Raw genomic sequence first — 26,954 nt, forward strand, 5'->3', positions numbered from 1 at the left:
TTAGTATATTGAGCTGGCGAGAGAGTTCGCGACGTGTATAATTGAGTGTCCCTATCTTAAAACTAAGACATAGTTCATAATATTTATTCGAACGTGAACCAATTATAATTATAGTCCGCTCTACGTTTTAATGTAAAATATTAATTAAGTCTAAGGGCGTCCGCTGACTGACGCGAGTGCACGCTGGCATTTCTGTATTTAATAATCGATCGGTTTTTAAACGCGCGGCGGACGGTAGAGCGTTCGAACGCTCCACAACAATAAGTTGAACGCCACCATACATCGCGTGTTAAACGCGGCGGTTGTCCGCTGCGTGCAAACGCGCCAGTTTCAACGAACTCGCCAAAGCCATTGATTCAATTTCGAGTTGAGATTACCCAGGAATAAATGAAATCACATTTTCAAGGTGTATACTAGTCACTCAGTACAGTACAGTGCATTTACCTCTATTCCTCGCAGCGGCGAAGTATCTCTGTCTCGCACTATGCTTTCATTTTCTGTCTCTCTCTCTCTCTCTCTATAGCCCCGTCGGATCTCTTTGTTACATCTTTAAAGGCAGTGTGGCATTCTATAGTTTACACCTGGACAAACTGGCATGTCAATAAATATCGTAACATAATAATCGTCAATGTGATTAGCAAAAAATATGACCAATAGTTTCAGACACATAAATCAATAGTACACAGATCATAAAATATACCACACGGCCCAAAAATTATACGTTGCATATTTAAAAAAAGCGGTCAATGAAAACTATAATCTCATATACAGGACAGTTTGACAGTATCCGGCGGACCCACAAGAAATAAAGTGATATGTCCGTACAATACTTATTATCGATAGAAACGGTTGTTAAATCGAACGATTTGTTTTATTTATTGTGGGTGGCGTGTTGACGTCACGGCGAATAATTGAGGTTGTTTGTTATATCGAAACGATTCAGCTTATATTAAATTTTATAATCTACTATGGAGAGGTGTCTTCCCGTGGGCGATAGGGCCGCTTCACCAGCGCTCTGCAAGCAGACAAACAGAGGAACATGGCAAAATTGATATTTTCAAACACTCTCGGGTTATTTAGCGGCCTCGAGATCGGCAACTCCTGCACTCTCTGCAACACTACACACACTACATAATCGAACCAAAACACATACCAAATGTGGGCTAAAGCTACATGTGACACTGATTATTTGCATATAAATAATATAATATAAATAATATTTCAATCGTCATATGATATAGTAATCCAATAAAATACAGTACATGCAAGAAACTGAAAGAAAATATTACAATTACGACATGCGTTTATATCGATATTTTGAATAATAACCATTGATCCCTGAAAAGGAATGATTAAGCTGATATCGTGGTAATATACATTGTAAATATTTACTAGTTTCTATGTAAATATAAACCGTACATGGAGACAAATATAAGACATGTTATAAGTACAGTATAACACAAAACATAAGAGTCTGTTAGAATACTATAAAATTACACACAAGTTATTATATAAAACAGGTATCGGCAACCTTTTAAGTTGCGGGCCATGGGTTCTAGATGCCCTTTGAAAATAGGTCGACGTAATAAACTAAAAGATATATGCCTTCCCTTTTAAAACATGTCGCACCGGGCGGCAGTTTGCAGCCCAGAAAATTGATTGAAGAAAATAAAATAATCCGTTCTTCTCTTTTACTCCTACTTAAATCGTAACATTTCTATCTCTTTCATTTTTTATAAAAACAGATGAAAGGAAATCAGTCTATGCATAATATGCAGAGCAATTTAATTTAACTGAGGGTGGATTGTCAAATCCGAAAGTATGGGGAATTATGAAAAATGCTAGAAGTCCTGTACTGCGATAATTAAGTAATTGAAATTGTTAACATCAAACCTTATAAATGCTGTTATGATTCATTTTTTACAATTTTAATGAACTTTTTTACTATTTTTTTAATTTATGCAACTATTATATAACCTAATGATTAACTAAGTAGAAATGAAGCATAATAATGATAGTTGAAAACTACGAGATCCTATAACATAATGGAAACCGGATTGAAAAAGCAAAATCACTTCCTTAGAGTAAAATATCATATTTTAAGTAAACAATCATTCTATACTTTATCATGGATAAATACTATCAAATATTAGTCTTAGATATTAACACAAAAATATATGAAAGCATGAAAAAATAAATTTAGCAAAACGTCATATAACAATAAAATAATGGAATGCAAATCATCACATTGAAATATAATATAAAATACACTTATAAGTGTAAGACATTAAATTAATACATATCTACAAATTTAGAACGAGTTAAAAGTATCTAGTCTTTAAAATAAAAGGATAAAACCTAAAACTACATATTTAGAAAATATTAGTACACTTATTTTGGCGTGATTCTGGCAAATCTTTATGGATTTCTATAACATTATATGAATACGATAAATAGAGATGCTTATAAACTACTCCAAGAAATACGCGTCAAATGAATAATAAGCACGTATTTATATTTACAGACAGTTTACGCGTCGTGTCAGCCAAAAACATATTTTTCTATATAATATTTTGACATGCACGACTTGTGACTACGCAGTTGCATAATAAATGTCGATACGGAATATATAAATACGGGGTGATCTATGCATTACGTCACACGTTACGGGGGATGGAGGGGGTCGACAAAGTGTCACATTGTGTGACAATGGGTGGGGAGGAGTCCTAATTTTCTTTACATCACATTTCAATATGTTAACATCTACGATATTTTTATATGTATGTAGGAAATAAAAATAATTTAGGAACTTCTGTTCTAATTGAATAATTTTTAGATGTAAAATTGCAAAATATATGACGTCACACTAGGGGGGAGTTTCACAAAATGTGACCAAATGTGACGAGACGGGGAAGGGGTCAAAAAAATCAAGAAGTTCGTGAGACGTAATTTGTGGATGGTCCGCCCTTACGTCCATAGACACTCTTATTCATATCTAATGATATTATTCGTACGAAGGTATCCGTAGATATAAATACACCATAATTCTTATTTTTGTTTGTATCTAATATATTATTTACAAACACCTCAAAATATCTGAAGGGGTGGTTATATGATTGCGAATAGTTATAGAAATAAGCAAGCAGTAATGCATTACTTTATATAATATGCGTAAGTAAATAAAGATAAGTATGGTAAATAAACTACAAAGCCCCAATACTACTAACTACTGCTCCATATAAACTATGTTTAACTTATTAATCGTAATGACTAACATTATTATTTGATATTCTACTAGAAATTGTAAAATTTCAATCTTTAGTAGGCGCCCCTACTTTTTGTGGGGTTAAAAAGGATAGACTGATTATTATTAATTTAAGTAGCTTAACGAGTATTTTGTTGGTTGATGATCGATATTATTGTAACTAAGAGTTACTTGGCGATAATAATATTATCTATTTTGGATGGCCCAAAATGTAATAAAAGTATAGAATTATAAATAAATTGCTGACATACTAATAATAAATTATGTTGTTCATGATTTTTTGGGCCGAAATCCACGATGTCTTTATTTACACTACATTGCTACAAAAGTGTATCTTCATGTTATAACATGTAATATTATTATTTATTACATTATAACACTATATCATTTGTGTAGATTATTTTTTATATTGAATTTTTATATCATTTTCAGAAATAGCAACCTTAACTAAGATCAATCAGCAAGACTACAATTACATCGACTAATATGCTCCCAACAGGTATACTCTATGTTAAAAAAATGACTTCCTAAACCATTATCAGTATCAGCACCCCTAAAATCAAAGTTCCCTAAACCCGCATGCACACACACACACAACACACACACGCACACACACCTACCACTCACCGCATTCACTGGTGTTGCTGCGAGTGGGGTCCGTGGTCCGCGGGCGACGGCACCGCGCCGGGGTAGGGGTACGGGTAGCCGGGGTACACGCCGCCGCCGGGGTACACGCCGTACTGCGCGCCGTACTGCAGCATCGGCGAGCCCGCGCCCCCCGCGCCGCCCGCGCCGCCCGCGCCCGGCGGCGTGGGGTTGCCGCCGCCGCCCGCCGGCCCGCCCGACATGCCGCCGCCGCTCCCCGAGGACGGCTGCTGCGGCTGCTGCGACTGCGGACACAAGGAATAGTCGTAAATATATTCTGTTGGATAAATGAGGCAATGACAACGTTGCCTGGAAACTGTCAGTTATAATTGTATCACATTAAATTATTTGAAATATAAAACATGTTTGTCTCTGTTCATTTTGAGAAAAACATTTTATATTTCAAACCATTTCATGTGATCAAATTATAACTAAGTTTCCAGGCATAATTTCCATTATCTCATTTATACCACATATGTAACATCCACCACCACGTAAAAAAAATATCACTACTTCCTAATAACACAGAATATAAAAATAACTTAAGTTACTAAAGAAATGAATTCTAATTGATACAATAAATTATATAAATAGAAGCCTGCAGTACTTTTACTACATAGACAACAGCTCATTATTGCTAGAATTGAGTCAAAATTTCAAATTCAAATTTCAAATCTCATTTATTCAAAATTGATTCATATAGAATACTTTTTGAAAGTCAACAAACTACCACCGCTTCGGAAGGTATTTCGCTATGGAGAAGAAGCGGCGCAAGAAACTCCACACGTGTGCATATTTGCATCTTTTAAAGAGTAAATAATATACAATTTTACATAGTGGTACATATAATTAATTTTTGATGTTGGAGCTGGAGTTGTCATACCATACGGATTTATCATTTAAATACTGATTTACATTATAATAAGCTTTTTTACATAAAGTTAATTTTATAGTAGATTTAAACCTTTTCTCGGATAGATCGATAATGTCTTTTGGTATTTTATTGTAGAAACGAATACAGTTCCCCATAAAAGAATTACACACCTTGCTTAATCTAAATTGAGGTATGGCCAATTTATCTTTATTTCTAGTATTATGACTGTGCCTATTATAATTTTTTTCCAAAGAAGAATAATTTTTGCGAGCATATAAGATATTTTCATAAATATATTGACTAGGCACTGTCAAAATATTTATAGATTGTTTAGTTCTGTAGTTTAGGTCAAAATATTTATTGATTGTTAGAACTGTTTAGTTCTCGTAAGGACTCACGGGGGCGAAGACTATAAATGGCTCTAATTGCACGTTTTTGAAGTATAAAAATGACATCTATGCTAGCAGCGTTACCCCACAGCAGAATACCGTAAGACATAATGCTATGAAAATAACTAAAGTAAACAAGCCTAGCGGTTGGTATATCGGTAAGATGTCTTATCTTCTTTACCGCATAGGCTGCCGAACTAAGTCTACTACATAACTTTGCTATCTGAGGGCTCCATTGTAGTTTAGAATCTAAATTTATCCCTAAGAAAACTGTTTCATCTACAAATTCTAAGTGATCATTGTTAAGGGTAACATTCATCGTCAGCTTTTTAACATTAGGCAGAGCAAATCGGACACATTTAGTCTTTTTATTATTTAATACAAGATTGTTTGCGCTAAACCAGTTGTGAATTATGTCAAGTGCTTTATTGACAGCGCTCACGTCGTTAGATTGTCTTTTAACTTTAAATATTAAGGAAGTATCGTCAGCAAACAACACAACCTTAAGTCCTGCATTACATACGGTAGATCATTAATGTATACCAAAAACAAGAATGGCCCCAGAATAGAGCCTTGTGGGACGCCTACTTTAACACCAGAACCTAACGATTTGTGTCCCTTAACCTTAACTCGTTGTACTCTATTATCTAGATAAGACCTAAGCAGTTTTAGAGACGTACCGCGTATACCATAATATTCCAACTTTAACAAGAGAGTTTTATGTTCTACACAATCAAATGCCTTAGAAAGATCACAGAATACACCTATAGTATCCTGCGCATCTTCCCAAGCGTCAAAAATGTTTCGCATTAATTCAACACCCGCATCAACGGTTGATCTACCTTTGGTGAAGCCGAACTGTTTATTATGGAATAAATTATAAAAATTAAAGTGTACTAATAATTGATTAAGTATTAGTTTTTCAAATATTTTACTAAAAACAGGCAAAACAGAAATTGGTCTATAATTACTAGGATCTTTGTTGTCACCAGACTTAAATAGAGGAATGACCTTACTTTGTTTCATTAGATCAGGAAAGCAACCATGATCTACGCATAGATTAAAAATTTTGGCTAAGTAAGGAGCTATAGTCTCAATAATAAAACTACAAATTTAGACATAGACATTCCCCATAAATCCTCAGTAGTTTTAATATTTATATCTTTGAACACTTTAATTACTTCTTTGCTATTAACATGTCTAAATATAAATCTATCACTGCAACTTTTTACATTTTCTTTAAGGAAGTTTACAGAAAGAGCAGGCGAAGGCTTTAGAAATTGTGTAGTTTTCATGGGAATATTAGTAAAGAAGGATTCAAATTCTTGTGCCACATCCTTATGTGATGTGACAATGCCTTTTTCAGTATTAAGAGTTATATCGTCAGTATACATATTTGACTTACCCGCTTCGGCATTTATTACTTTCCATACTGCCTTTATTTTATTATCGGATGATTTTATTTTGTTATGATAATAATTTGACTTAGCAATTTTGCAAACCCTTTTAAACAATTTAGAGTACCTTCGAACATGCTCGTTAAGCTTGGGGCTAGGACTATTGGCCCTTTCATTATACAAGTCAAAAAGAGTTTCCCGACTTATACGAATACCCTTAGTAGCCCATTCATTGAATTTAAAACCGACTGATTTCTGGTATTTTTTAAGTATAAATATTTTTTTAAACTCCGTATTTATTATTTTAAAGAAATTTGAATAAACACTATTGACATTGTTATTATAATTTAAAAATTTTAAACTATTTAATAGCTGCTGGTTAAACTTTATTAGACGCATTTTTGTTATTAGTCTATATTCCAAAAATACTTTATTTTCTGTGTGATTATTACAGAGAATATGAACACTTTGGCCACTGTGATCCGACTGAATGCAATTTATTATGGACTTATCTATAATATTACAATTACAAAAAATGTTGTCAATACATGTAGCTGAAGATGTTGTCACCCTTGTAGGTTCACAAAAAACATTGTTTAAGTTAAATGATTTAAATAAGGACAATAATTTAGTTGTTAATAAGCTATTGTGCAAGATATTTACATTAAAATCTCCACATATTATAATTAATTTATTACTTTTGGAAATTATGTTTAAAACATCCTCCATAACAGTTTCAAAACAATAATAGTTATCATTACAAGGGGGCCTGTATACGCAAACCACAATATGTTTCTCCAGCTCAACACAAGACAATTCTATAGAACGCTCAACCGAAAGATCCACAATGTCTACACGTTCTTTAAATTTAATATTATTTCTCAGTAATATTAAGGTACCACCATGAATTGCAGACTTACGGTTGAATGAACTGGCTATAATATAATTTTTATAACGTATAAGCAATTCGTGATTTCTTAACCAATGTTCAATCCTCAATTAATAAGTACGACTTGAATTATCTACTTAACCTATCTAAGATAACCTAATCTAAGAATAGGTTTAATGTAAGTAAATAGAAAACTTCAGATATTTTATCCAAATTTAACCATGTTTTTTTTTCCACCCATAAAACAAATCATTAAGAAAGTCGACGAAAAACGATCATTATAATATTTTTGTCTGTAAGTTAATGAACTTTAAATACGCACAAATAACTTCAAAAACACAGGGGTGCGTTCTTAAAATTCGAGTCATGAATAAAACCAAAACAATATTACTTGGTTATTACTACCGAATTTGCGATCTATTCGACTGTGAACAACGCCGTTGTCCACTCACCTTAAGCTTAGTCTGGGCCTCGATAGCCTCCATTGTTCTATTGCGCCCTTTAGTCGGCGCCCAAACCTTCCACTAGACAACCTTCAACACCACCCGAGTTACAAAGTGAACAGCGCTGTTGTCCACTAACCTTAATCTTAATCTGCGCCTCGATGGCCTCAGCCTCCTTCACCTTCCCGATGGAGCGGTAGTACTCCGCCCACTGCGCGCTGTAGTCGCCGCCCGAGCCGGGCGCTCCGCCCCCGCCGCCGCCGCCCGCGGGGCCCCCCACACCGCCAGAGTTGCCGCCGTCGAAGGGTGGTACTGGGGAATACAGGTCTACTGTTAACTGTAGAGAAATTCATTCTTCCAACAGTTACAACTATTGAAGTCATAATAAAAATATCGATTAGTGTTTAAATAATTAACGAAAAATATTCAATTTATAAAATTGAATTACAAAATGTATACCGAATATAAATATGATCTATTTTACGATATGTATCACAAACAAGTATTTTTACATTTTTACTAAATTTCTGTGTAATACTTTATATTATTATTTCAGAAGATGACATTCTTTTCAGAGGCCGTTTATTCCTCAGAGGTACCGGCACATTGGCCAATCTCAGACAGGAATCTAATCTTATCTGGGGTTAAATCCGTATTCTGCCAGACAAGGACATCTGTGGGTCTATAGGCGACAATAGCCACTTACCATTAGGTGGACTGCGTGTTCGTCCACTACCCTTTTATTATAAAATGAGAAAAAAAAGTTGAAACAACACAAAAACACGAACACCCTCTGACTCAAAACGTGAGTCATTAAGCCTTAAACGAATTAGTAATGTGCATTTACGCTTAGTGTATTTACCGTTAGTGTATATCTACCGTTAGTCCATTTACCGTAAGTGTATATCTACTGATAGTGTAATTAAGGTTAGTGTAATTACCGTTAGTGTGTATTTACCGTTAGTGTATATCTACCGTTAGTGTGTTCACCGTTAGTGTATAGTTACCGTTAGTGTATAGTTACCGTTAGTGTAATTAACGTTAGTGTATATTTACCGTTAGTGTGAATTTACCGTTAGTGTAAATTCACCGTTAGTATATATTTACCGTTATTATCGGCGTGCTGCTGTTGCTGCGACTGCTTCGCCTGCTGCTCGACCGCTTCGGCCTCTCGCATCAACCCCAGCGAGCGGTAATAGTCTATCCACTGTTGCGAATAGTCCGGTTGGCCCGTGCTCGGGTTTATTTGGACTTGTTGCTATTTAAATAAAATTTATTATAGTACATGAATGTAATATACAGGGTTACTTCCATCATTACTTCCCAGAATTTGATCCTTATAAGCGACACTATCAGATAGTGGAATAATATAGAGGGTGTATTTTTTTTTTCAAAATAAACTCGTTCGATTCCCGGCTAGGGAAAAAGATATTAAAAAAAGTAATGATGCAGTTTTAGTTTTTATCAAAATCGGCCTCGAAACTCCTTTCAGCATTTTTAGCTAATCCTCATAGTTACGGAGTTCGCCCTGAAAGCCCGTTTGAAAAATTCACCATGTATATCGAGAAGTATTATTGAAAAAAATGCGAAATATTTAAACTTAGTCTCTCAGTCTGAGGAGTACAAGATTCGGATCCCAGATATGTAGTCTGAATTCGATCGAGATATTTGTAAATTGTCTTATTGAACGTTGTGATTTAAAATTACCACTTATTCTCATTTCGTTTGTGCTATTTAATGAAGCGAGTATTAGTAACACATAGTATAGTATTACAATACCTATAAACATTATCATAATGTTATCCATTTCTTGCATTGTTAGGTTCTTGCAAACAGCAGTGTTTGGCGCTGCTGTGTTCCGTTTTCAAGGGAGTGGTAAGGGAGACATACGTTTCCGACGCGTTTCAGCTTAGTCCTCAGCGGCGCATCTGTGGCCGACCTTAGGTAGGAATATCTATCCTATCTGGGATTGATTACATATGACCATGGGCGGCATTAGCCACTAACCATCAGGTGGACTGCTTGCTCGTCTGCTACTTCTTTGGCAAAGGGAGATCTCCCGCCGGGCTAGGTGGTCATGCCCGGGGAGCGGCCGTGCTCCGACAGTCTCAGCTTGGAACTTGTATATATGCCAGATATTTAGAAAACTTCGATAGCGTGATTCAGAATACTCGTGGCGCCATCTCTTGTCGAGTAGCGGGAGGTCGCCACACTCCTATATTATAAAAAAAAAAACAGACTAAGTCGGTGCTGACCTGTTGTTGCGGCTGCGTGTTCTGATGCCAGTGGGGGTTGTACCCCCAGGCGGGGGGTCCACCACCCCCACCCCCGCCGTAGTACTCGCCACCGGCGCCGCCGCCGCCCGCGGAGTTGTTGCCACCGCCACCGCCACCACCCTCTTGGATGAAGTTCACTGGCTGTCACACAACACAAGGAACTTCAATATATTATGCTCGACACAGTAAAACTGTAAAATAAATTAAAAAAAAAATGACGTCAGAAATATAGTTTTACGATTGCAGTTAAGACTGGCCGTTTATTTGTTTTGATAAATTTATTGGCCCGTTTACAACAGATCAGTGTTTGTTTTACGTGCGCCGATGTAACACATGGTTTTTAGCGTGGTGTAAAGTTGTGTACACCTATATAACACATGGATTATAACGCGGGATGACGTTAGCCCTTATCGATGTAATACAACATTTTCCGCTCGGAACGAAGTTTCCCGCGCCCATGTAACACATATTTTTGACGAGGGTCGAAGTTTCCCGCGCCCATGTAACACATATTTTTGACGAGGGTCGAAGTTTCCCGCGCCCATGTAACACATATTTTTGACGAGGGTCGAAGTTTCCCGCGCCCATGTAACATATATTTTTGACGAGGATCGAAGTTACACGCGACGTTGTAACACATATTTTCAGCGAGGGTTGAACTTCCGCGCGCGTATGTAACACATATTTTTAGTGACAGTCGGAGTTGGGCGCGCCTATATAACGTATCTCCGCTCCACTCACCATGCCGACTTTCTCCATGATGATCCGCTTGCAGTGCTCCACGGCGTCGGGGTGTCCGCGGATGTAGAAGGCGCGGTTGTTGCGGTCCGCCCCTTGTGCGCGGCGGTCCAGCTCGCAGTGAGCACCCGACTGAGCGTTTATTTGTTTTATACTTCTTTTGTCGCGTTTGCGACAACAGAGGGGTATATTTTTACGCACGCCGATGTAACACATCATTTTTAGCGCGGAATGAAATTGTGCGCACCTATGTAACTGACGGATTTTAACGCGGGTTGACGTTGCGCTTCTCGTTGTTACACATAATTTCCGAGTTTGTAACACATATTTTTATAGAGGGTCATAGATTTACGCACCTATATAACACATATTTTTAGTGACAGTCGGAGTTGTGCGCGCCTATATAACGTATCTCCGCTCCACTCACCATGCCGACTTTCTCCATGATGATCCGCTTGCAGTGCTCCACGGCGTCGGGGTGTCCGCGGATGTAGAAGGTGCGGTTGTTGCGGTCTGCCCCTTGAGCGCGGCGGTCCAGCTCGCAGTGAGCGCCCGACTGGGCGTTTATTTGTTTTATTACTTCACCACCTGTGAATGCATTTTTCGTATTGTAGAACTCGCGATTAATAGGAAATATTTTAGCCTTTAATTTATGTTTTCATACATCCAATTAACAACTTAATATATTGTATACTTGCCTTTCTGTCACATTTTATAACAAGTAAGCGAAGATAGCAAATAAGGTTGCTGGAAGAAATTCCATTGTGGAATAAGCAATCCTTCGTACCTTATTGCTATGACTTCTGTATTGATGTGATTTTTTGTATACAAAAACTTATTAAATAAAAAAATAAAAAGTTCATGTAGTCTTGGGTTTAGAGGCTATATACGACATAATTGACGCATATGTCCTGTAACTTATCACCGTTCGGTCGCTCTGTCCGGACACGTTGCGCGGTCTACCCGTTCGTACCTCCTGGTTCTCCACCTAAGTAATGACGTAGCCACTACGCACCCTTGCCGATGATGAGGCCGCACTTGACGTTGGACACGGTGAAGGTGACGCGGATCTCCTGGCCGTCCTGCCACTGCTGGTAGTCGCCGCGGTCGCCGTTCCTCTGGCCGGACGCGTTGCGCGGTCTACCCGTTCGTACCTCTTGGTCTCTTCGCTGCTGGTCGTACAATACAATTTACGTATATAACGTACGAAGTTTACATTACAAGTTCATACCGAAGGCTAGGGATCGGTCATTCATAGGGCTGGTGATCGAAAATGCAACCATCAATAATTATAGAAAATTTGAGCAAAGTTCTGTGCGTACTCTAAATGAATTATCACTTGGTAAAACGGTGAAGGAAAACACCGTGAGGAAACCAGCATACCCGAGAAATCTTAAAAAAAAAAAGTTTTCAAAGGTATGTGAAGTCTACCAATTGGCACTTGGCCTTTGGCCTAATCCTTCTCATTCTGAGAGGAGACCCATGCCCAGCAGTGAGACAGTAATGGGTTGATGATGATCCACTTATTGTACTTACATTAACACTAGCGATCAGATCCTCGATCATCTGGCGGGCTCGCTCCACCTGGTGCGGCTTGCCTTGGAGGTAGCACCTAGAGAAATAACATATTTACCATGATAACCATTTTGAAGGACAATATGCCTTTTGACCTCAATTATTTTTAAGTCCATTGTATTCATGAGAAAATGGACTTATTTACTCTGTGAATAAACTCTATGTAAATATTTTTAGTTGTTTATTTATCGTTACATCATCGTTACTATCATTACAGGTTTTCTTAACCTAAAGCCATAGAGTAGCCTATCTATGATTAGATAAACCATAAGACGTGTAGTTTAGATTTGTTATTTTAAATACAAAATCCAAAAAAAACTAAGGTTAAATTCTTAACGAGCGTTAATAAAAGAAACCTGATATCAATAGTTGTTAGAGCAATTAAATCATCATTATTTATAGCGGTGATAGCTAAGTGGTTAACAATCGGCATCTCAACGGAGTGAGGCCTACGTTCAACCCCAGGCATGTAATTTAATATATTCTCCGTCATAAATGAGCATAAGGTCACTCACCTCTTATCCCCAGGCCCGTCCTCCCTCTCCTGGTGGAACTGCACTCTGCACCCTGTCTCCGCTTGGATCCTCTTGATCATGTCACCGCCGCGCCCGATCACCACGCCCACCGCTATTTTCGGCACCAACACCTATTGCGTTGAAAGTGTTATTACACTTTTTCCGATTTACGAAAAAAAATTCCGAGGCGTTCCAGCTTAGTCCTCAGGGATTGTGGCGCATCTGTGGCCGACCTCAGGTAGAATTATCTAATCCTATCTGGGGTTGATTAGATGTACATGGGCGACAGGAGCCACTTACCATCAGGTGGACTGCATGCTCGTCTGCTACTTCTATATTATAAAAAAAAATACAATTTTTAACTAGATATTTTTTATATAGGAGAAGCAAACGTGTCTGCGGTCTTCCCGACTATTAAGTGGCCATTGCCACCCATGGAAATCATTAAAGAACCCCAGATAGGTGTCCCATCTGAGATCGGCCACAGTTGTGTTACTATCCCTGAAGACTAAATAGGTTGATAAGGAAACACTTTAACATCTTGAATATGTGTACACAAAGCAGTTTATAGGAATCATGCTTCAAATCTATTTATCTTATACATAACACTGACACAAATATAGACATGACATTTATACAGCAAAGGCATTATTTAAAGTTAATTGATGAATTTATATCATATATTTAAATATAAAATAGTAGAAACAGTTACTATTGAACATAGACACAGTCAACTTGTAAGAATATACAGTGTTGAAGGATAAACAAATTATTCAATATATTATTAATTTAATACAACTAATTCATGCTCACAGGTGATTAAATAAAAAACACATGAAATAATTAATAGGTTTTTACGAAAAACGACGCTTCTATAGTTAATCAAACTATAAATTACAAATATTCTTAATAAAATAATGAAACACCCCACTCTTTTCAAACAGTAAAAATAATTCTATTCTTAAATTATTATTTTTTTTATTTTTGATTAACTATAAAGCGTCATTTTTAGTTTTTTAAAATAAAATTTATTTTTTACTTTTTAGTAAGTCCCTTCTTTTATCCATCACTCTGGAATCACAATTCCTACCAGACTATGCCAAGGATATATTTCGAAAACAATCGACATTTGAGATTGAACAACCATGCTACAAGTAATCTGTAATAACATCTCACACAAATACTGACACACAAGCTATCACAACATCAACAACAGTGTTTTTCAAAGTGTAAGTCGCGACCGCCTGAGGATTCTCAAAGCATCTGGGGGCCTACCACCATCTTTTAAAAATCATCATAATTCAGGAAAGTTTTATTTCCTCCTTAAAACAGTAAAATATTCCGTCATACAACAGTTGAACAAACTTAAACCCTTATTAATTTTTCGCTTATCCATTGTATAAAACCAACTGAAATTGTCATATTTTGCTTAAGAAGTTAAATTTCCTGCAAAAAAGTAAAAGTGCGTTTAAAATAATATTTTTTTAAGAGATGGTATTAACCCCCCTTGTAAGAGGGCCGTGAGGCGTCACGTACTCTCAGCAATAAATAAAATAAATGTTATCTTCAGAAACGTATATCCCGCGAAAATTGTAATTATAAGCTTTTGGAGATATAATAGTTGTTAAAATAAATCTGTTTTCGTATCAACTTATGAGTTCAACAGATATGTAAGTATGAAAATAAAAATACTGTACGAATTTCATTATTGCAAGATACGATAAGAGAAGTATAACAAGTTAGAAACAGCGAAGATATTCGTTCCCCTCAGCAGTCGCGAAATATTTTTATACAATAAGCGCGCTTTTCTGTCGCATTTGCTTACAATTGCACGCGCGTATAGTAGTCACAATTTAATAGGCCCATTTTGACACATGTCATCGCTAGGCTCCTCTAAGCATATGACATACAAATCGATAACCAAAGAAACCGATTTTTACGACAAATCAATTACAACCCAAAGAAAATAAATTCTAGTGTAATTTAAAAATTTAATCATGTTTACAAGACTACATAAAGCATCGCTCGTAAACTGTATTTTTTTTTTGTTTTATCATTCACTAAGAAACGAAGTCTTGATTATGTTATTGTTGTTATGATGAAAAAGCGATAAATAATAATTAGTTATTGGTAATTCTAAGTTTCGATTATTTGAAAGTTCATCGATTACGTTTTCTTTCGAATGTATTAAAGCCGCAATCTCTACCCGTCACGTGGTCGTAAACTGCCTACTGAAAAGCTAGTTTAAGACATTAATGACATTAGGATGGCATGTGTCAAAATGGGCCTATTAAATTGTGACGACTATAACTTGTTTCTATGATTTATACGTCCACGCTCATTGGTCGCTAAGAGACTCCCAACTAATTGACTTATGTGTGGCTCAATCCCACGCATGCGAGCGTAAAACCTCACTATCATAAAAACACTTTGAAAACCACTGCCGAACAACAACGCATGCTCACCAACCCTGTCTTTAGCGTGTACCCATCCCATATTGAACCGAAGGGGGCTAACCTCGAGATCACAGACCTCAGTGGAGTTGCTCGCGAGACCGTTGCCCTGCTCCTGCTGTGGGTACATATCGTCGTAGGGCGGCCGAGGCGGCTGTTGGGCGTCCTTGTCCGCTAGCAGCTCGTAGACGAGTTGTTTCGCGTGCTCCACTTTAGCGACGTCGCCGGATATGCGGAGGGGTTTCTCCTGTTGAGAATTACCGCTTAGTTGCACCACTAATCCAATATGAAGAAGAAATTAACACCAACACTACAAATTTTAACAGTTAAAGTCCAATGCAAAATACAATGAAAGATAAAATAGTAATATTCACAAAATAATGTCCACTTTCTGGGAACAGGTCTTCCTTGATTTATGTAGAGATTTGAGAGTTTAATTTCCTGACAGACTATTTTTTATTTCAATGATTATTGTGGTAAGTGGTAATTGAACATTGTTGTAAAAATATCTATAAACAATCTCCAATAAGTAAGACTGAACTACTATTAGAGGTCAACCACTCCAGAAAGAAAGAAGTTGCCCTAGTTTAAATGCAGTATCTGAATCTGAATTTATAACAGCAACAAAAAACAATGAACGGCTGCCCTGTATGATTAAAAAAAGACGCTTTCTACACTCGCAACTCCACACTGCAGTACCCTCTGTCGTGGGTGCCATGAACACACACAAAGATGAATACACGAACACCCAGACGCAGAACACATATCTAAATGCGTTATTTATATATCTGTCAGGCCGGGGATCGAACCCGAAACCCCCTGCGTGTCAGATCGGTATGGAGACTGGTCCACCACACGGGTCGTCAGACATCGTCGTGCATCATTGAGTGTTATCATTTTAAAGAAAATACTGAATGAATAGAAATATACACTTACGTATTCTGTGTTAGGTCCATCTTGAATCACAACCATTTTGGCCCCAGACTGCTCTTGTAGTTGCTTGATAGTCTTACCGCTTTTGCCGATGATTAGACCCACTTTTGGTCCGGGCAACATGATCTCCTCCTAAGAATAAAAAGATTGTGTTGTGTAACTTAATAACTAATTTATGATACTTATTACTAAGTGCCACTTTATTGTAATAAAAATTAGTGAGTATTAAAATGTCAGTAGGTATAGTCCGCGTAAAATTGCTAGTCCGCTCTGAATTTAAAAATTCGCGTCGCCATAGCAAATTGTATGACACCTACTCGCAACTACTTCAGAGCGGACTAGCAGTTTGGCGCGGACTATAAATACTAAGGTAAGTACCTAAAGAAATATGTTATAATGTTTTCAGCCCGATGTTTAAATGAACTAATTTGTAGAACTGAATTTAAGTATGGTGCCTTTCCATGTATGTATGAATGTAAATGTAGCAATACTATTGGTCCATAGCTTAGCTACCTCACACATGTCTAATAGAACAAGTCCCTCAAATTAAAGACTAGAAATAAATCCGAAAATCCTAATAATAATCCTAAAAAAATCCGAATGCAACTCACCGTGGTCCCAAGCCCGCCGCCGCCAGAGTTCCGCCCCATGGGGGGCATGCCGCCGGGCGCTCCGCCCCCCTGGCTGTCCTGGTGCTGCGGCGCGTTCTCGCGCCCGCGGTGATTCACTATTTGGTTAACCAATTCCCTAGAAGAGAAAAACATTTATGAACTTTGTAGTCTTCAAGGGGAACTTATACCGGAATTTCGTATTGCAAATGATATGTGCACTGAGATGTGTATATAATGATACAGAAAAACCCAGACCAGTAAATAATCTACATGAATTATTTATGTCTGCCCGGCTGGGATCGAACTATTAGAATAACGATATTCTATGATCGTCGCGGAGGGTCATGACAATACAAAAGTACTCCTTTTTACAAGCAAGTACAATGGGAATATGGTTTTTTCCGTACCGAGAATTATTTGAAATATCAATATTTAATACATCAATATTGTCAAAAGTTTGTCCCTAGTCAAGAATGAACGAATGAATGAAATGAACATTCCAAGAATTTTGCAAAATTCACAAATTTTGACGACCCGCGTGGCGGAGCGGTCACCATACCGGTCTGACACGCAAAGGGTCCCGGGTTCGATTCCCGGCCAGAAAGATATTAAATGATGAATTTAGCTTTCTGTTTCTGGGTCTGGCTGTTTGTGTATTTGTCTATGTGTGTGTCCATGGCACCCACGGCACAGGGAATCCTAGTGTGGGGCTGTGAGTGTAGAAAGCGTTTATTTGCCAACATTTATTAATTTAATTGCTTTAATCATATAGGTGTATACAAAAAGTTATTAATACTTATATTACTTAATAAATAATAAAGTTGCTCAAACTCTTCATTTTAGTCATGCAGATATTTCTCACAACGTATTTATCGACCGATCTTGAAAAGCTATTCAAATCCATATACTGTAACGTTAGCATAACAATGGTAACTGATTGTCGAACTAAAGCAGACGTTGGGAAATACAATGCCTATTATCGTGTGCCTCTTTTATGAGACACTTAGGGCCCGGTCACACAGAACGCGTATCCTAGCGCCGCGCTAGGCATTAGGCGTTAGGAGTAAATCTTGACGCCGCACCGTTGTGATCTGTTGTACTGAGTTAGTAATAAGCGGTCACATAGAACGCGTATAGCTGACGCGGCGCTAGACGTTATTGTCGCCGATTATTATAATTTACAGATTTGCGTACTAGTTTTGGTCGCAATTTTGCAAAAATCTTTTCATAATCAGTGAAAAAGAACGTACCGATATTGGGTTAGTAGTAGTAGCAGTAGTCATATCTGTATGACCACTCACTACTAACCCAATACAACACAAGCGCTCTAACGCTGTCGCGCGTAAATTACACGTTTTGTGAAACCGGTACTTAAGTAGTAATATCTTCTAAACTCAAGACGCTTTCTCATCACATTACAAACCTGTCAAGGTTTCCTCACGATGTTTTCCTTCACCGTTTAAGTAAGTCATAATTAAATTCTAATACGCACATAAAATTTGAAAAAATTTAAACAATCAGAGGTCCGCCTGGGATTTGAACCGCAGACCTCTCGATCGAGAGACAGAGTTTCTTAACCACGCGGCTATCACTGTTATATTATTATATAGAAACACAGCTATACTTACTTGGCCCTCGATATAGCCTCCCGGGAGCCGGTGAGCGTGCACAGGCGGTCTGGTTGGCCGCCGGAGTCTGGCGCCATCTGGATCTTGCAACCGGATTCAGCCTGCAACCTCGTGATCTGCTCCCCGCCACGGCCAATAACTGCGTGAAATTAAAATATGTTAGTACTGCATGTCACCCGTGACTGTATGCATGCATGGATTATAAACCTTTGTTAGTGGGTGCCTACATCATAAAATTGACCTCGTGCCAAAATTTCACAGTTCTAACTTCAGTAGTTTAGGCTCTGCGATGATTACTCAGGATGATACTATCGTTTTATAAAAAAAAAATAGAGATATAGACAACTTTTTTCAAAAAAATAACGAGGGGTCATGGTATGCTATCCCATATTACTATGCGAAAATAGATTTATTCGTATGTCTGTGTTTACCAATAACCGGTAAATAGTCATATTGTCATACATTTATGTACAAGAAAGACATAATAAACACCATCATATTTAGTATGTCTTTCTTGTACAAACTTAACCTAACCTAAAAATAATGTTCTAGATATCATAAAAATCGTGAAAAATGAATGTAGACAAATAGAATTTTGTATGCCTTACACAGCTTATCAGCTACACTATTATTTTAAAAGATTAATATTCGAGGTAAGGCGTAGATGTTTTGGTACAGTGAAATCAAATTTCATAATTCAATTCTAGTTAGTCACATCGAAAAATATTTTTCTTGTAAGATTTTTATCGTATTCCTTTAGTTTGTCATTTATCATTAGTTCCCAGGATTTGATCCTTATAAGCAACACTATCACATAGTGAAATAATATAGAGGGTGTATTTTTTTCAAAATGAACTTTTTCGATTCCTGGCTAGAGAAAAATATATTTCAAAAATGATGCAGTTTTAGTATTTATCAAAATCGACCTCGTAACTCCTTTCAGCATTTTTCGCGAATCCTTATAGTTTCGGATTTAGCCCTGAAGGCCCAATTGAAAAATTCACCCTGTATATCGTATCGTTCTGTTAAAAAACTTAAAGACTTAATGTAGTAATCTATATTAGTTCAATATTCTATAAAATAAAAATATTAAGTATATAATATTTTTTATAAGGTATCACAAAGTAATATGATACTTCGACTAATATAATTATAACGTTATGTTAATGAACTACACTCATATTACAACATTCCATGCTTCATTCACATTTTACTCTACACACTGAATCAGCCTTGAAACAAATTATTCAAAAATGGCAAAAATTCAAAAATCAAATTCTTTACCTAATTTTTTTTTATAATATAGGACATCTGTAATTAACCCCAGATTAGTCTCCAACCTGAGGTCGGCAACAGTTGCGCTACCCCTGAGGACTAAGCTGGAATGCCTCGAAAAAGTATCTCTCCCATTATCATTTATATAATTAAAATAAAATAGTCGTAGAGTTAAAAAAAAATTTGGTCACTAGCAAGGTTAAAAGAACATAGGTCTCCCCGGACCAAGTGGACTAATCTGAAGAAAACAGAAATCCAAAGGACGCCAATATAGGGCTTATATGTCTGGCAATAAAATTCGAATCATTAGGACAGGCACAAAATGAAATCTCCCTTTTTATAGTTGACCTAGCGATACAGCAGATGCCTCCTGATAGAAAGCAATCACCGTCGCCTATGGACATTGGCAACACCAGAGGTACCGCCAATGAACCGCCCGGTTTGAAAAAGAGACCTTTCTTATACTCATGGACCAATCTTACTCTATTTATTTTACACATTACTAGCTGACCCAGCAAACGTTGTGTTGCCATGTAAATAAAAAAATGTTAAGGGTGAACAACCCTTATCACTTAGGGGTATGAAAAATAGGATAGTAGCCGATTCTCAGACCTACTGAATATGCATATAAAATTTGGTGAAAATCAGTAAAGCCGTTTTGGAGTATTGTAACTAACATTGTGACATGAGAATTTTATATATAAGATTATGCACCTATATATTGATCGCACCTTAAACAAATATTTCAATATATTTTTTTATTTACAAGATTTTTTTAATTTAACATTGAAATTATTTAACTTACAAAAACAATGTACTAATTCATATCTTCTAATACGAGCTGATTAATATAAGTATAGGCATGTCATACATTGACAGCATTGTATGAGACAATTTGTATCACAGTAAGCACTTTAGCGCAAAACATAGTATTGATCAATTTGAACTTAGTACGCAATAAATGCAAGATATGCAGATAACCATAGAAAAGAAAATCAAGTAGAAGTGGTAAGTACGAGCGAATGTATCGGAACCGTTGTCGCCAAACTCACACTTGCGTTTTTCTTGTTACATATAACACTACTAAAGTAAATATCATTTTATTGGTCATTTATAGTTAACTCGAAAGTATTCTAAAATATACAGAATGAATATGTAAAAACAACTTAGGCGCGTATAATATTAAAGTTTATTTTTCTACAACACATAAAAGCATTTACGTCATTTAGTATTTGAAAATGTAGTTCCGCTACTTGACCATAGATGGCAGTGATTGGGCTTTATGCAATTATAGCCCTAAGCACTTTAAACTTACGGACCAAACTTGCGTAATATTTCTCCTACTGGAATAGTGACAAAAGAGTTTATTTACGATAAAATTATCGATACTCATCGATTTACTGTGCTAGCTATAAATGTAGAATAGAATTAAAATTAAACAAGGATTAATTATTAAAAAGTAAAATAAAAAACATAAGTATTACATCCTAAAAATGAATGCACGAAACGAAAATGTTCCCGAAAGCAGACCGATGCTGTTGAAAAGGGCAGCTTAAGATTTTGTTACATATATAGAGTAACAGATGAAGTTTTTAGCTATTTAAGCTGCCGCAGATTTTAAATTTGTTTTAAAAATATATTATAAAAAAAAAATAGTTAGGTTAAAATGTTCAAGACTCTAAATACTACGTACTACATAGTTAACGTATTTTTGTACATAGATATATTTTGTAAATGATATAAAGTAAATATATAAATGTTAAACATTTAGTAATTGTTCGCATCCTTAACAATTATATAGCATCGGTCTATTTCTCCTTACTAGTAGCACTCATAAATGCAAGCCATCGAAAAATAATGAGATAATTATGTCATGAGAGATATGATATGTGAGTACACCTCAGCTATGTGAGTTACAGCTATTACGTAGTAGGTATTACGATACTTTTTGCCGCAAGAACCTAATTTTAGATTTATATAATTTTATTATCTAAATATAATATTTTCCCTTTATAATAATGTATATTGTAAAATATCGATAAGAAAAATTATACTTGCCCCCATCACTTATTGAGTAGCGTGGATTCTTCTAGACGTTTTGGTATGGTGGAATCAATTAAAAAATGAACTTTATTTGAAAGCATTAAGGTTGATGTTAGCGTGACTATGTGGAAATTATTTTTAAATTTGATATTTTTAAGATTTTAGGAAATATAAAATAAAATTGTACTCAGTGATGGTACGAAATACCTCCATTTTTAATTGTCTTCTTTCTGCTATCATTTTTACATTCCAAAATAGCATAATATGTCTTAATAATTTATTTTATAGAATTTGACAAACATCTGTCTCGAACCGACGCTCAAACATGAGTAGACTCGTTTGAAGGCAAGTGAGAGTAACAACGCCTAGTAGTGGAAGCCGCGCCACGCCTACTTAGCACTTCCACTTGTTTTTTCTGTTCCATGCAGATAACAAAGCCACATAAGCAAAATGAATAAATAAATTTTAACACAACGACAACAACAAATATTATTTTAATTATACAGACATATATATAATTAAAATGAGCTCACATATTACGTCCACTAGCGGCACAAAATTCAAAAACTTTACTACACAAGTTAAAATCCATCGACAATTATTAAATCTATTAAAGATCATTAAAAAACAATTTACATAAAATTGTTGTTAGAATTTATTGTGATAATAATAAGTACAAATAATAGATAATATAATAAATGACTGCTGAAATAAATAGATTTCAACTAAAAAAATTAAGTAATATAGCAACAGCTATTTTTGAAAATGATAATGCTATCGAAATAGCCAAAGATGTTTTTTGTGATAGAGTATCTACTTTGTTCCCATCTAAATATCTATCTAACATGCCAATGCTTTCAATATAATTTAATCAAAATTTTGAATACCTAAAAATACTTCCTAAAAATTCCTTTAAATTTTGAACTAAAATAAAACCAATTCAGCTCAATTTGTTAACATTTGTTTTAGCATCTAAGGATTTGAACTGGAGACATTATAAACAAATTATAGTTTAAGAACTTAAAACCACGCCAATCGTCCTGATCTGATGAGGAGAATGGGATAAAATTATTAAGATCATATATTGTCATCGGTTCTTGGTAATTGCTCAAAATTTTAAATTAATCGGACCATTCAAAGTGGGTAAAAATCGAGTTCAAAGATTCCGTTACATACATACATACATAGAGGTCAAGCTAATAAAAGCGTGGTAAAAACATGGGATCCATATGATGTATAATAATGATTTATCGACATTATACTATGTTATGAAAATATAAACGTAAATGGAGAACTTACGCCCGCTATTCACATAATCAATCTTAGTCAATTATTAACCAGCAGTTCAAAATTTGAGAATTTAAGAAGCCAAAATAGGCAAATTTTTTGAACTTTGGTAGACTAGTATTATAATAAAAACATAAACAAAATAATTGTTACTCCCACAATTTAGACGAACCCAACGACACCTCATATGTTACAATATACATGTGCCGAAGAATGAAACATACATATACTTCAAAAATATTCCCTCTTTTTCTTTTTTTTTGTTTACAAGGGGGAAACCTTCAAAAGGTATCCTATGCCGTGGGAGCGACATGGGGTTATGTGGGATTCTTACCGCACTAAAGTATTCCTTCTACAGTCGGATAAATTTGATTAAGATAGATTATTGCCAACAGGCTTTAGGAACATAATAAAATGAATCGAGGCAGTGACCGTGGAAGGGAGAAAGCATAAAAATAGTGAAAAGGCAATAAGACAGATCAAAGAAAAATGAGGCAAGTAACTTAAGGAAATGATAGGTTCTTTTACAATGACAAAATCTAGCTAGTTACCTATGGAACATCTTACCTTAAGTTTTGTAACTTTATGGTTTATATAGACACCAATATAGACAGACATAATTAGGTCAACTTATTAATTCTAATTTGGTCAATTTCATTTTTTTTTTTTGGTAAAATTCTGGTAATTTCAATTCTTGTAAGTAACTAAATATTTACCAGTATATTAAAAATAAAAATTGTAGCCATTCTTTTCTTTATTTTGTATTTTCCTAATTACACTAGTGTTTTGTTCTACTATATATTTGCAACGTACCAAAGATCATAAGCATATTTCAAATGACAGTAGAACCAATGATAGATGACTTGATTGGGGAGGTACCACCATTACACCTACTTGCTCCAAATAGCATTCCGAGTTGTTGTGTTTCGAACGAAGTCAACTGACTTACACATGTTCACCACATATTATGTAAGTCTCATCTCAGTCCCCAAAAGTGACAATGCATGTATGATCTGTTTCAAGTAGAATCACTTTCCCATATGGAGTTGTTTACAGATTTCCACAGGCCACAACTATTTACCAGATAGACTGCATGCGTGTATCCTACTTCTATCATACATAACAAGATCCTCGCTCAGTTCAATACTTACTCAGTCCAACCATTTTATCGGGGACCCTGATGTACTCGTTGAGGGTTTGGTCGGGCATGTTGGGGGGAGCGCCAGGCGGCGGGGGCGCGGGCTGGTTGCCTTGCCCGGAGATGCGGGCCGCCGCCGCCGCTACTGCTGCTGCTATACCACTGTGCACCACAAAAAACCATTGGTACAAATATCAACATATTCTATACTAGCTGACCCGGCAAACTTTGTACCGCCTCAAAATCTATTTATCAAATATATTTCAAATAAAATATAGCCTATGTTACTCGTAGATAATGTAGCTTTCGAATGGTGAATGAATTTTTAAAGTCGGTCCAGTAGTTTTTGACCCTATTCATTACAACCAAACAAAGTTTTCCTCTTTATAATATTAGTGTAGACTAAAATCTTCATAGTATTATGGTTACAAATAACCAAAATGTATTATGATTTCAAATAATACAAATTGGATCAGTAGTTTCCGAGAAAATCACAGACATACAAGTTTAAATAGTTAATAAGTTCTTTTACAAGTCCGTTAAAAAACTAGGCATTTAATGTTAACCTCAGAGCGTCACAATAATGGAATTTGCATCAAGAAAAGTATAAAAGTCGATAGATAGATTACTACATTATTAAATTATTATAAATTCACTTGCAAACTATGACAAAAGTCAATGACACAAAAGTTCGCATGAGACAAAATCGTAACTTATCATTTTAATGTTACACTGCTCCAAATTTAGTTTATGATAATATTGTTTACTTTAAAATAATTTATTATTTATCTAATCAAGATATCCATGAATTTCGTTGCCAAGTAACCTCATCCTTATAAAACTTAAAAAAAATGTAAATGTGTAAATATCTAATAGCTCATTAAGTACAGGCGGCAATGGTGGACTAAGCTCACAGGAAGCCTAGTCTGAAAATGTGAATTTGACCCAGGGCGGAAAGTTGAATGAGGCTTCATATACAAAGTTATCTTACTTTAAAAGCTTCTCCAAATTCCTACAATGGGTCACGTCGACATGTTTTATTCTTCATATATGGATATTAGAATTTCGCTATTTAGTCTTGTACATCCCATGATATGCATGATCATAAATGATATTACATATTCATCGGGAAGATTCAAGTCAAGTACTACAACTATGAAATCATACTCCTATGACTACTAAACCTGATGTATAAAATAATACTATTCCCAAAGAGAGATAAGAAGTGTCAACTATAAATTGTGAATTAGTTATTGTTAATAAGAAATTGAATATAAACTATGTAGATTGTATATTACTGGTTTCAATACAACATACAACATGTGTGACAAAAACATAGTTACAAGAGTATGTCAGAAACAATCATGATTTTCATTATCATAAATATTGGCTAAAACTTATTAGTCTAATATAGGAAGGGAATAACTATTTCTTTTTATAATATTCACAAGGTGTAAATTGCTACAGCTAATTGAAAAGACAAGTTGTCACGCATTTCGAGTTGATAATTTTAAAAATAAAGTACACTCAAAGGTATTCCAATTCTGAAGAGCATACGAATTTATTTTGTCCTAATTTCTACATTGATTTCCAATTGCGATCTAATGGTACCGTAACCGGACGAACCTCATTGGCGGAGTCGGTTGTTGTTGTTGAGGTTGATACGCCGACTCGGCTGACGCTATTTTCTTTGCACTCGGTTCCGATCCGTCTTCCAAAGGTCTTTTCCCAGCACTGTTCTCAATTTTAGCAGCGATCTAAGAAAACAATCACAATTAACACTACCCACGAGCTAAATTTGCCAAAAATAACGCTAATAAATTCAAAAGTACGCCAAACTAAAAGTAGGTTATGTGAATGTCGTGTAATTTTTACTGGAGGGAAAACGTAAAACATCACTAAGGAGGGTCGATTGCTTTAAAAAAAGACGGTAACGCGATATAAAGAAGGTATTTATACAAATGTTATCTGTAAATACGACGCGATAGGTGTCAAAAGTGCCTATTATGCGATTACGGGTATCCTCCTTACCAATCTTGCACGTTGTACAGCAGCCACATATCCTGCTGTTTGGCTATTATTTTGGAGCGTAGCCATAGAAGAATAATCACTCATGTTTAAATTATACTGGACATTCAACCGCGCAATACGGCAGCCATGAATAAGGATCAAAAGATCCAAAAATTATTTCACTGTTGTCTCGCAAGTTGCGAGAAAGACGCTGACCATAAACTAAAAGAGTCTTTTATCCAGGAAGAAGCTTTCTTGTCGGTCTTGTCGGTGGACCCGTGGATGAGTCATAAAATATTTTCACCAATACCATATCAGATAAGATTGCTGTGATTGGTCAAAATTACAATGCTTTGTTTTAGTTTGATAATAATTTCTTTCTGACTAAATATTTTAAAATACAAGCTGTGTTGAAATAAAACGGTCGCCTCTTTTACTGGTATTCAATTTTCTATATATAGTGTTAATATATTTGCAATTATTATGATGGCATTAAAATAATTTTAAAATTATCACTATTGTTTAAAAACCTTTTTTGATTGTCTATGGTGAGTATGCGCCAAGCGGCAA

General features: G+C 35.8%; 1 protein-coding gene across 6 annotated transcripts; it reads right to left on the bottom strand.

Annotated features, from left to right (window-relative positions):
• Nucleotides 1-502: 502 nt before the first annotated feature.
• On the bottom strand, nucleotides 503-26,631 carry Psi (P-element somatic inhibitor). Of its 6 annotated transcripts, none has more exons than XM_073092232.1 (16): nucleotides 26,406-26,631; nucleotides 26,001-26,131; nucleotides 24,388-24,536; nucleotides 18,632-18,770; nucleotides 17,004-17,139; nucleotides 16,396-16,524; nucleotides 15,539-15,706; nucleotides 13,007-13,137; nucleotides 12,453-12,528; nucleotides 11,932-12,085; nucleotides 11,344-11,504; nucleotides 10,158-10,319; nucleotides 9,010-9,160; nucleotides 8,042-8,214; nucleotides 3,893-4,155; nucleotides 503-1,015 (listed from the first exon to the last, which is right to left on the bottom strand). In XM_073092232.1, the coding sequence occupies exons 1-15, from the start codon at nucleotides 26,487-26,489 to the stop codon at nucleotides 3,898-3,900; spliced, it is 2,202 nt and encodes a 733-aa protein (XP_072948333.1). In that variant the 5' UTR covers nucleotides 26,490-26,631; the 3' UTR covers nucleotides 503-1,015; nucleotides 3,893-3,897. The 6 variants fall into 6 exon arrangements, with proteins under 6 accessions (XP_072948333.1, XP_072948332.1, XP_072948330.1 ...); XM_073092231.1 differs by having other exon boundaries at nucleotides 8,042-8,229; XM_073092229.1 differs by having other exon boundaries at nucleotides 8,042-8,229; nucleotides 11,932-12,088.
• Between the last annotated feature and the right edge of the window lie 323 nt (nucleotides 26,632-26,954).

The sequence above is a fragment of the Epargyreus clarus genome, unplaced genomic scaffold (genome assembly GCF_041222505.1).
Source record: "Epargyreus clarus isolate Ecla_fem2 unplaced genomic scaffold, WU_Ecla_fem_2.2 ptg000035l, whole genome shotgun sequence".
NCBI lineage: Eukaryota > Metazoa > Arthropoda > Insecta > Lepidoptera > Hesperiidae > Epargyreus > Epargyreus clarus.

Bases quoted from the DNA above. Each gene is read 5' to 3' on its own strand.
- Psi (XM_073092227.1), bottom strand. From the start codon at position 26,489: ATGAGTGATTATTCTTCTATGGCTACGCTCCAAAATAATAGCCAAACA. The intron at 16,525-17,003 runs GTGAGTTGCATT...TTTTATTCTTAG, and splicing joins GCGGCGGGCTTGGGACCACG to GAGGAGATCATGTTGCCCGG. The intron at 4,156-8,041 runs GTTAGTGGACAA...TTGTGTCCGCAG, and splicing joins AGGCGCAGATTAAGATTAAG to TCGCAGCAGCCGCAGCAGCC.